The following is a 12,041-nucleotide window of genomic DNA, read 5'->3' on the forward strand; positions in this document are numbered from 1 at the left end:
CTTGAGTCTAATGAATGGTGCCTTGAGTTTAAAAAGGTTGAGAACCACTGATCTGGAGTGAGCTATTCCCTGTCATACCTTCCCTACCATCCACCATTATTGGTTTAGAGATACATCCCTGGTAGTTCTGTTTAACAGCTATTAATGGAGCTATCATTTCTAAATTTGTCCAGTCCCTTTTTGAACCTGACTATACTATCTGCCTCTACAACCTCCTGTGGTAATGGTGCAACTTCTGGTAGTGGTTCTGCCCTTTCCTTTTTTTTCTTCTGTTCTCTCCTCTTTCCTTCTCTCCCTCTATTCTCCAGCCCTCCCCATTCTCTTTCTCTTTTATCCTTCCACACTTCAGCTGTACCCATTTCTCTGTTTCTCTCCCTTCTGCCCTCTCACCCCAAAGTCCAGGGCTCAGGCATTTTGAGCTTTAGGAGTCTGGGCATTTGGGAGAAAGGGAAGCCAGAAGCAGTGAGGTCTGTGGGACAATGGCTTTGGGGATCTCAGTTTTAGGAAGCTGAGAGTCTGGGACTGCAGAAATCTCTAAGTTTAGTATCTGGTGTATCCAGAGTATTGAGCACCTAAGGCAAATGATCTGGAAGTAAGAAACTGGGCATCTGGAGATCTGGAAAGGCAAGTTCTGGGATTCAAAAGGCCCCAGGGCTCCAGGCACATGGCTGAGGTATGGGAAGAGCATTTACCTTTAGAATTTCATGTAGGTCTGGCAGGGACACCGGGTAGGAGTAGGTGGGGTAGTCCGTCTGCATGAAGGATGAAATTACTTTAGGAGGAAGCATTGTTGGAGGCATGGTAGTCTGATCCTCAGCGGTAGAACTGCCTGGAGATGCTGAGACCCCAGGACTCCTCTTGTGACGCTGATAATTAATGCAGGGGTCACTGTAAGGGTCTCTAATGGCATCAGGGTACTCCTTGGGATAGCTGAACAGGCGGTACACCTGCAGATAGAAACAGACACACATGCAGCCAGGCACGAATGGAGACATGAGAGTGGGGAAGGCAGACAACTCTTATGCTCTAGAGGCAGCTTGGGGGACACTATTTGGGAGGAGGGCTCATTCATAGTGGCTCCTGAAGCTCATGGATCATAGCTGAGGCCTGAAAGCAAGCCAGGAGAAGATGTTTCCTATGGCCTACAGCATGTCTGGACATCCTGCATGGGATAGGACACACCAGGGAATTAGGGATTGGAGTACCTGGCTCTCATATCTTGGGTGCCATGTGCAATCTGGCCATAGGCCAGAGGAGGGGGAGACAAACCTTTTCAATGCAAGGGCACTACTTCCATTTCCAGTCTTAGATGGATTGGACCACCTGGACTGAAGAGTTGGAGGTTGGAGTATGGAGCCTCTCATCTCTTGTGTACTGTTTCTACCCCTGTCACAGCTGGGAGGATTGATTGGGTCAGGAAATGAGATTCAGAGGGTTCCACCTCTGGGGGTAGCTGTGCTTGTGTCCTATAACATTTAGTAGTGGTAGAACAACTTGGATTTGGTTACTCTGAAAATCTATAATAATGTGTTAGACTGAAGGAGAGCAGTTCTTGTATAAGCTATCCCTGTTAAGTGAAAGATGGGAGTTGGGTTTGGGGTTGAAGGTTCAAGTCAGGCATAGGCTTTTTGCTTTTTTCAGGCATAGGTTGTACACTCTTCCCACTCACACCCCTGGTAACAGCCATCACACCTGCAGACCCAGGGCCTGAAGCCAGACAGGGAACTGAGATACTCCTGATGCCAGCATGACTCAGCCTTCCTTACAGTTGAGTGACTCACACTGGCCCTAGACAGCTCTGCCTCTTGTCTCATGAGGAGAATGCTCTGATCCACAGCACGGATGCTGCACATGGACCCTGGTGCCGCTTGCACCTGGAGGTGAACAGCTGACCCAGGGAGGGCCATCTTCTCTGAGAAGCCCAAGTTCACCTAGAACAGCACACAAGGAAGACACTCAATGAATAGGGAGAAGAGAAAAGGCCAGAAGAAAGGCTAGCAGGGTCTTTCTTGGCATGACCCCTCTTTCCCAAGCAGTCAATAGACAAGAAACAGCAGGTGCTCCATGTGGTCTGTACCCCATGTACACTCCCAGCTTACATTGTTCCTGAAGCATTCAGAGACCTTCAGGGTGGTGCTGTCAGCAGCCACCCGGCCTTCAGGGAAAGCAGCATAAACCAACATGGTAGCCGAGGGTGACATGGCATTTATGGGAAGACTGATGTTGAAGGTCCCTTGATAATGAGCTGTATGGAGGAGACACAAACAGAGAGATTTAAAGAGCTGCAGAGAACCCTGTTACTACAGAACATAGGCCAATAGTTCTCAACATTTTTAGACTCCACGAACCCCTCAACATGTCAGTTCTTAGCTTTCATTCATTTCATGACTATGGAAAAAAACAGATCAATTCTTCTGCACCCTTAAAAGGATTTCACAGAATCCTGGGATGTTGTGATACCCTGATTGAGAATTGCTGGCATAGGTGTTCAATGGGGCTTTGTTAGGAGGCTTAGCTTCTGCAGGGCTCTGATGGAAAGTAGGCTAGAGAATGGATGTCCAACCAATGAGCAATGTTCATTGGTTTCTTTTTATTTCAAACAGAGGACAAGCCAACTTCCTGAAACCTGTTCTGCAACAAAACAACAGGATTTCCATTTGGATCAATCAAAATATGCTTTTTCTGATAAATGTGAAACATGACCTTGTGATTTTTTTACCTCTTTTTCACTTGCTTCTATGCATTAAGGACACAGTTTGAGATGCAAAGTCATTCTGAAACCAAAAATCTAAAATTTTCATTCTGAATCCAAAAATCTAAAATTTCCATTCTGAAAATGCCAACATGGAACATTCCAACATCTCAGAAAGGATAATTTTAATTCCTGTCCATCCCCCCCCACCACAATAAACATTTTATCAACATTGATATAATTGTGCAAAATAAAAATCTCAATTTTGTCAAAGCAGCATTTTCTGATGGAAATGGTTTGGAAAAACATTTTCCAACCACCACTATCCCTCTGGCCTTCAGGAGAGAAGCTGACCTCCCACAAATTTTCTAAACTCTGCAAGAGCAAAATGTGGATAAACTCTGCTCCTGGCAAGTTTAGCAATGCTGTGGAAGCTGACCAACTGGCCCTCCAAGCTACCAGCTACGAACATGTTTTTGAAGCTAAATCAGAGGAGGTAGATTCCCTGTCATGCTGCCAGTGCAGGGTAATTTAGAGACAATTCAGGGCAATTCAGATACGCGTTGCATGCCTCCTGAATTAGCCACACATAGATAAGGACCGGAGGTCTCCTTGATGGGAGAACTTTACAAGGTTAGCAAAGTAATTGCCTCAGTATGTACAGTACACAACTTGTTCATGCTCAACGAAATCTATTTTGATTTCCTCTTATATGGGCCTGAACACTATTCCTTGGGGTTTACTGCTATATTAAGAAACCCCACTATGTTGATTAGGGCACGCCTAACAGCAACCAGGAGGGTTGCAGTTCCTACAAGGGATATTGTCTCCTAGGGCACTTACAGAACTGACATTTGTTGCATGATTGACCCCCTGAAGGTGCTCTACAGCTGTACCCTGACAGAGATGCATGGCTTCAGAGTGCTTAAAAGGTGCCCGACTGCATGACTAATTAACCCTCATCATATGCGGGTCCAGAAGGCGCTCCAAAGCGGAGCACCTTCATTAACTACTGTCTGTCTCTACGTGCAATCAGGGCTGGGCTCAACCCCATCCCCAGTGCAGTCTGCAGGATGGGAGAGGGGACAAGGGAGGGGGAGGGAGCTCTGGGATGGGGTTTGCCCAGCTTGAGCTGGAGGGGTGGATTGAAGGGGTGGGTGGATTGAAGCTTCTCTGTCTTGCAACCTCCCCCAAACCCGCTCCCCATCCTGCTCAGGCTGGGCAAACCCCAGCCTGCAGCTCCCTCCCCCTCCCTCTCTTTTCCCTGCTCCAATCCTGCAGACAGCACTGGAGTCAGGTGGGGGGGAGGGGCTAGGGGAGAGAGGCTGTAGCCAGGTAGCCTTTCTCTGCTGAATCAACTCCGAAGTTGATCTCAATTCCCCCCACCCCCCCAACCCAACAGGGGGGAAGATTGTGGGGGAGGGGAGGGTCACTCTAACTCATGGCACTTTTTGTGAAGCACCATAAGTTAGAGCAGAGAGCTGCATGTCTGTCATTTTCTACTGAATTTTCCTTACTCTCCCCATAGCAGAGCCCCTCATGGACTCTTGAGGGCCCAAAGGAGAAAGCAATCTCCTCAATGGGCCTTCTACACTGATTCTCACATCACCTTCCTTTTTTTTCTCCTGTCGGTCTTCAGGCCAATAACTGGCCCAAGCCACTCCAGCTTAGCAGGTGATCTCTGACAGGATAAGAACCCCATAAGACAATAGTTCTAAGCCTTTTTGGACTCAAGGCACCCTCTAGTTAGACTTAAAGCACTTTGTGGAAAATGCAAATTCAACCTTCACTCATTTCTTGACTAGAGAAAACTATAGCAATTCATCCATTGCAAAGAACTCAGAAAGCCCACAGCAGGTCAGTATGCTTCTGACTCTGGATTCTTGTTTGAAATCTCTGGATTTTTCTGATGAATTATATGTAGGTGTTTGCACACCTAATATTGCACAGCACTCTGTGGCACCTTTAAAAGAACCTCACAGCACTCCACCCTGACTGAATATAACTGCGGTAAGATGATCAGAGAAGGAGAGAGTAGGAGGACAAAGGAAAGGAGGGCTACATTGGCTGCCTACGGAACTGCAGGCTCTGGGAGACCACTGGTTCCTCTTGTATCCCTGTGCTGTCCCTGTCACTCTCACACGCTCTGGTCTCTGTCACCTTCAAAATATGGTCAAAGAGGTTTTCCTTTTATATCCCTGTTCTGTTCTTAGAAGGTGCTATGGACTTACCTAGTTGGGCATCAAGAAGTACTGTCTTCTGGCCATAATGAATAAGGGATCCTCTGGCCAAAACCTGACAAGGAACACAGACAGCAATGAGCTGACGGTCTTTAGCTGTGCTAAGACAGTCCCAGGGCCTCCTTTACAGAGACTGCTTCCTTCCCTGTTCACTGCCTCCTCTATGTACTCACCAGGTGGTAGAACTCCACTTGGGCAGCTCCGTCTTCCAGCTCTGTCATGAAGAGGCGATAGCTCACGGCAACTTGCTGCTTCTCCCCACAGGGCAGCACCCCCTGAACAGGGTGGATTCTCACAGAGCTGTTGCTGGAAGAATAGAAGGCCTCCAGAGAGAGGATGTCAGTGCCGTAGGATGGAATGACTTTTGTGAAACTTCTTCTGGGTATTTCCAACGTGGACTTTGCCTAAAAGGCAGAAAATGGCAGACACATATTGTGATGGCCTCTCCCAGGTCCAACCATGGGTAGGCTCTGTACTCCCTCAGGAAATAGTGACACATTTTTATGTCCCCTGACATTCTGTGTGCAAGCGGCATTTCCCACCAAGCCTGCTCCACAGGCCATGAGCAGATCACTAGGTAACTAGTACCTACCCCGATACCACAAGGTACCAGTTGCTAACTGGATCATTCATTCACTGTGGCCCATGGGCCAGATCCATGCCCCAGTCACCATAAGTCTAAAAATCTGGCAGCAGGGGGAAGTGGCACCACCCCCTACTGCCACATTTTTGGACCCATGAGTTGCCCTGTATGCTAGATTGGATGCACAGGGCAGCATAGGGCCTGATCCTGGCATGAGGGGCAGGAGAGGGGTGGTGCAGGTGGGGCAAGGCAGTGCTAGGCTAGGTGGGGTGGTGCTGGATCTCAGGGCCCAATTCCAGTAGCCAGGGCCTGGAGGGGAAGGTGTGGGCATCTAGGCCTGATCCTGTCATGCCGTGGCCAGTCAAAGCAATGCAGAGCCCTGTCTGGGTATGCGGGCCAGGAGGAAGCAGCACGAGACCTGATCCTGGCACAGAGGGCTTCCTCATCTGGCCTGCAGGGCCAAAAGCTTGAGTACCACTCACCTAGGCTGATATCCTGGTTTCTGAGCAACTAGATTATACTTCTAACCCCTTTACTTCCTCCCTGTGCAATAAGACTAAAAGCTGAGCATTTTAAAGGAAGATACAAGCCACCCATCATGCATTTCACTGCAGTGTGAGCACGCTAGGAGAAGTGTTCACTTTCATACTTCCTGCTGTTTCTGGTGCCAGGGAGGCACTTGAAGGAAGGACAGTGCAAAGAGATTCTGAAAGAAAAAACTCCCATAGACAAGGTGGGAGGAGAGAGAAAGGCAGGTTAAGAAGAGTCTGAGAGGCTTGAGACTCTCAGAGGCGCGGCGTTCCCGGGGCTTGTCTGAGGCCTCCACCCAGACGGAGCCCACGGGGGGGCTGGCATCCCCCAACCCCCTGGCCTGCAGGAGCTGCCCAGCAAGGCCTGTGGGGGCAGGGACTGGAGACCCCCACACCTGTCCTGCAGGTGCCCACCTTAGGGCCCTGGAGGCGCAGGTGAGGGAGCTCCAGGAGGAGGTTAGCAGGCTGAGGGGAATCAGGGAGGCAGAGAAGGAAATTGACAGATATTTTGTTTCCCTGCAAGGTTGTACGACCAAGGAGGATGCACCTCAAGATGAGCCCTCCACTGCTAAGTGGCAGACGGTCACCTCCTGTGCCAGGGCTGCCCGAGACACGGCAGCACCAGTTCCTCCAGTCTGGCTGGAGAACAGGTATGAAGTCCTGGCAGCCCAGGAGGAGGAGGAAGGAGAGGACGAAACCAGGGAGGAGGCAACTCCACGCTCACCGCGTCCCGTGCAAGCTGAAAGAGGCAAGAAGGCCAGGAGGAAGAAGCGTCGCGTGATCGTCATTGGTGACTCCATCCTGAGAGGTACGGAGGGCCCCATCTGTCGCTGGGACCCCTCGGCACGCGAGGTGTACTGCCTACCTGGAGCGAGGATTCAGGACGTGAAAGGGATGCTCCAAACCATAATCCAGCCCACTGATTATTACCCCATGGTCCTAGTCCATGTGGGCACTAATGATGCAGCCAGGAGGAGCCTTGATCGCCTGATGGAGGACTACCATGCTCTGGGGTGCGTGCTGAAGGAGATGAGCGCACAGGTGGTTTTCTCTTCTATCCCGCCAGTGAGTGGACGAGGCAGACGGCATGAAACGTGCATCGCGGAGACCAACTGGTGGCTGCAGGAATGGTGCTTCAAGGAGGGCTTTGGCTCCCTCAGCCACGACCAGCACATCACGATGAGAGACATGCTGGGATGGGATGGGCTCCACCTTTCCCCTAAAGGTAAGCATGTGTTCTCTTCTAGGTTGGTGGACCTCCTCCAGCGGGCTTTAAACTAGGCTCGTCAGGGGAAGGGGAAGATGAGGGCAGAGGAAACATCAGACTGCCAGACCAAACAGCACCCACAACTACAGCCCAGCCCAGACCGACGAGCGAAGCAATCAAACAGGTAAGAGAGAGGGGCCAGGTTAACGCTGAGACTAGGGAGTCAGTACACACACCCACAGGAGGCCTCAAATGCCTCTACACAAACACTCATAGTATGGGTAACAAGCAGGAGGAACTCACCCTCCTGCTGGCTGACGCCAGCCCGGACATAGTGGGGATTACGGAAATGTGGTGGGATGAAACGCATGATTGGGCGGTGAATGTCAAGGGCTATAGGCTGTACAGGAGGGACAGGATAGGAAAGAGGGGTGGGGGCGTGGCGCTTTGTATTAAGGAGGAATACACATCCTCATCAATTAGCAAGGAGCCAGGGGAGGGGCATTCTGAAGTGCTTTGGGTTAGAGTACAAGGCAGTTGAGGGGAAAGGGACTTAATGGTGGGAGTCTACTACAGACCTCCCAACCAGGGAGAAGAGCTTGACCAGGAATTCTTGGGTCAGCTCACAGAGGTAGTGAAGGCTAAGGATGTGGTTGTCATGGGGGACCTGAACTTCCCGGACATCTACTGGGAAGAGCAGTCAGCCAGGTCTGAACGCTCCCATAGGTTCTTGGCCAGAGTGCAGGACCTCCATCTAACCCAGGAGGTGTACAGCCCCACCAGGGGGGACGCCTTGTTGGACCTAGTGCTGGCCACGGGTGATGACCTGGTGAGGGGGCTGCGGGTGCTTGACCACCTGGGCGACAGCGATCATCGCCTGCTGGAATTCACCATCCAGTGCAAGGTGGCAAAGGCATGCAGTAAGGCAGCGGCCCTAGATTTTAGAAGGGCAAACTTCAACAAGCTAAGGAGGATAGTTGGAGAAGCGCTGAGGTCCCAGAGGGGAGGCGAGCCAGGTGTCCAAGGAGAGTGGTTGCTCCTTAAGGAGACGATCCTCCAAGCCCAAAGGAAGGTAATTCCAACGAGGATCAAAGGGAGCAGGAGAGCACACAAGCCTCCATGGCTCACCAAAAGCATCCGGGAATGTCTCCTTGCTAAAAAGGAGGCTTACACCCAATGGAAAGAAGGGGTCATCACCAGGGAGGACTATTCTGTAGTTGCTCAGGGATGTAGGGGGGTAGTTAGGAAGGCCAAGGCAGAGATGGAACTGGGACTAGCTGCCCAGATTAAGGACAATAAGAAGTCCTTTTTTAAATACATAAGGGGTAAAAAGAAGGTCCCAGGTAATGTGGGGCCCTCGCAGGACGCGTTGGGAAACTTGGTCGTTACACCGGACGGCAAAGCTAACATGTTTAACGATTTCTTTGCCTCTGTCTTCCTAAGTAGGGACCAGAACAGCCACCTCCCTGCTGGGCCCCCCTCGGGCCCCGGGGGAGGCACACTTGGGCCACGGGTTAGCAAGGATTTAGTTAGGGAGCTTCTGGAGGGGTTGGACGTATTCAAGTCAGCTGGTCCGGATGATCTCCACCCTAGAGTTCTAAAGGAACTGGCTGAGGTCATTGCAAGTCCCCTGGCACAACTTTATGAGCACTCATGGTGCTCTGGTGAGGTACTGGAGGACTGGAAGAGGGCCAACGTGGTCCCCATCTTCAAAAAAGGCAGGAAGGAGGACCCAGGAAGCTATAGGCCGGTTAGTCTCACCTCGATCCTAGGCAAGCTGTTTGAGAAAATTATGCTGGCACACATCCAGGAGGGGCCAGCAGGAGACTGCATGCTTAGGGGCAACCAACATGGGTTCATCAGTGGCAGGTCCTGTCAGACCAACCTGGTGGCCTTTTATGACCAGATCACCAGATCATTAGATGCAGGGGTAGCAGTGGACATAGTCTTCCTGGACTTCCGGAAGGCTTTTGACACTGTGTCTCACCCTGTTCTCATTAAGAAACTGGGGGGCTGTGGTGTAGACATCCACACAGTCAAATGGGTCGCCAACTGGCTGGAGGGCCGCACCCAGAGGGTGGTAGTGGATGGGTCCTTCTCAACCTTGAAGGATGTGGGCAGTGGGGTCCCCCAGGGCTTGGTCCTCGGGCCCGCACTGTTCAACATCTTCATCAGCGATTTGGATGAGGGGGTAAAAAGCACCCTGTTCAAATTTGCTGATGACACTAAGATGTGGGAGGACGTGGGCACACTGGAAGGATGCAACAGGCTACAATCAGACCTAGACAGGTTACAAGGGTGGGCAGATGAGAACAGGATGGATTCAACACAGACAAGTGCAATGTGATGCACCTCGGGAGGAACAACCGGCACCATACCTACAGGTTGGGGAACTCCCCTCTTGTCAGCACAGAGACGGAAAGGGATCTGGGGGTCATCATTGACTCCAAGATGAACATGGGCTGGCAGTGTGGGGAGGCGGTCAGGAAGGCCAACCGCACCTTGTCATGCATCCACAGATGCATCTTGAGCAGGTCCAAGGAGGTGATCCTCCCCCTCTGTGCGGCACTGGTCAGGCCGCAGCTGGAGTATTGTATCCAGTTCTGGGCGCCGCACTTCAAGTCGACAGCATGGAGAGGGTCCAGAGGAGGGCCACTCATATGATCAGGGGGCAGCAGGGCAGGCCCTATGAGGACAGACTACGGGACCTGAACCTGTTCAGCCTCCACAAAAGAAGGCTGAGGGCAGATCTTGTGGCCGGTTATAAACTAGTCAGGGGGGATCAGCAGGCATTGGGGGAGTCACTGTTTCCCCGAGCACTGCCAGGAGTGACCAGGAATAACAGTCACAAGCTGGCAGAGGGTAGGTTTAGGTTAGATATCAGGAGTTGCTACTTCACGGTCAGGGTGGCTAGGGTCTGGAACCAGCTTCCAAGAGAAGTGGTGCAGGCTCCTACCCTGGGGGTGTTTAAGAAGAGGTTAGATGAACATCTTGCTGGGGTCGTTTGACCCCAGTACTCTTTCCTGCCATGGCAGGGGGTCGGACTTGATGATCTGCTCAGGTCCCTTCCGACCCTAGAAACTATGAAAATATGAGAGAAACCAGCCAGAGCTGTTTTCCCTTACAGAGACTGTTGAGGGAGTGAACCTAGGTTCCACTGAATGTGACTTCAGGTGTACCACATGTCTTTGAAGAGGTAAAGTACCTCTCCAGGAACTAAGTCTAAAAGTAGGTCTATGAGGGGTGTCAAGAATGAAAAGGCTAAGTTTGGGAGTCCAAGAAGCCAGGAGTGGCCTTTATAGAAGCTACGGCCCAGGCCACTCTAGAAGCTACGCTTGGAATGGGTTATCCATTAGACTATACAAGGGCAAGGGGGTACTCCACTAGACTGTACAAGGGCACTGCATAAGACTATACAAGGCTGGGAGCTCCCAGTAAGTTCTCCCCAGGGTAATTATTAACATCCTACTTTAAGCGTAGGAAAAGGAGACAAAGGGGTCAAATGTTTTGCCCAAAGTCATGCCAAAGGCCTTTTGCAGAATCAGGCCTTCAACCACTGTTGCGTGGGTGACAGTCTCAGGCCTTACCCACAAGTTTTCATAGATTTCATAGACATTAGGGCTGGAAGGGAGCTCGGAAGATCATCAAGTCCAGCCCCCTGCCCAAGGGGCAGGAAGTCACCTGGGGTCATAGGATCCCAGCAAGATAAGTATCCAGGTGTCTTTTGAAGGCATTCAGAGTAGTGCTTGAACCACCTCAGTGGGGGCAGCAATTTTTTCCAAACCTTGGGGTCTTGGACAGTGAAGAAATTCTTCCTTATGTCCAGCCTGAAATGGTCATGGAGGAGTTTGTGACCATTTGACCTTGTCATCCCTCAGGGTGTTCTGGTGAACAGACATTCCCCCAGATCCTGGTAAGCATTCCTGATGAACTTATAGGTGGCCACCAGATCACTCCTGAGCCTGTGCTTCTACAGGCTGAAGAGTCCCATGACTCTCAGCCTCTCATCATAAGGTCTGCTATCCTGATCTCTGATCATGCGCATGGCTCTCCTCTGCAGCCCTCTCAAGCTTCTCCACAACCTTTTTGAATTGTGGGGTCCAAAACTGGACTCAGTACTCCAGCTGAGGCCTCACCAAGGCTGAATACAATGGGAGGATGACATCCTGGGATTTACTTGAGAAGCATCTATGGATGCAAGGAAGCATTTTGGTTGCTTTACTAGCAGCAGTATCACATTGCAGTCTCATATTAATCTTGTGGTCAGTTATGACCCCCAAGTCCCTTTCATCCATAGTGTTAGCCAGCATAGCACTACCGTACCTGTAAGGATGCTGAAGGTTTTTCCTCCCAATGTGGAGAACCTTGCATTTTTCAGTATTAAACACCATCAGGTTCTCATCCACCCATTTCCTGAGCCTGTCAAGGTCAGGCTGGATTACCCTCCTGTCCTCAGGTATGGATGCTTTACCCCAGAGTTTGGTGTCAACAGCAAACTTGGCCAGTCCGCTTCTGATACCAAAGCCAGATATACAGGCTTTACCTTTTACCAAGCTGCATTTAAACTGTTGGCCTCCATACTAACTTGCACCAGCCAGTTTCTCACAGTGACTGTGCATTCCCTACAAAAGTGTTTTTTTTTATCTCTTCTGCCTCCTAAGTTCCTTCTCTTTGTGTTATGGGGGCAATCTAAACAGAGCCACCTCCATTGGCCTTCCCTGCCTGCGTCCTGATCTTGCACATTTCATTCTTGTTGTTTCTTTCTTCTGCTTTTCCCACACAGGAGAGC

At 50.7% G+C, this 12,041-nt stretch overlaps 1 protein-coding gene across 3 annotated transcripts in view; it reads right to left on the reverse strand.

Annotated features, from left to right (window-relative positions):
- Window positions 1-12,041, reverse strand: part of LOC149866626 (alpha-2-macroglobulin-like protein 1) — a 43,898-nt gene that overhangs the window by 17,843 nt on the left and 14,014 nt on the right. For all 3 annotated transcript variants that reach the window (XR_016441933.1, XR_016441934.1, XM_090043964.1), the window contains exons 12-16: window positions 5,106-5,336; window positions 4,924-4,987; window positions 2,100-2,245; window positions 1,782-1,931; window positions 693-947 (exon numbers count right to left, since the gene is read on the reverse strand). Coding sequence is in view for 1 of the 3 variants with exons in the window: in XM_090043964.1 (XP_089900090.1) it covers window positions 693-947; window positions 1,782-1,931; window positions 2,100-2,245; window positions 4,924-4,987; window positions 5,106-5,336 (846 nt within the window). In the remaining 2 variants the exon portion in view is untranslated. The remainder of the gene's footprint in view (window positions 1-692; window positions 948-1,781; window positions 1,932-2,099; window positions 2,246-4,923; window positions 4,988-5,105; window positions 5,337-12,041) is intronic.

Source organism: Crocodylus siamensis, chromosome 4, assembly GCF_052110815.1.
Source record: "Crocodylus siamensis isolate JL-2025a chromosome 4, ASM5211081v1, whole genome shotgun sequence".
NCBI lineage: Eukaryota > Metazoa > Chordata > Crocodylia > Crocodylidae > Crocodylus > Crocodylus siamensis.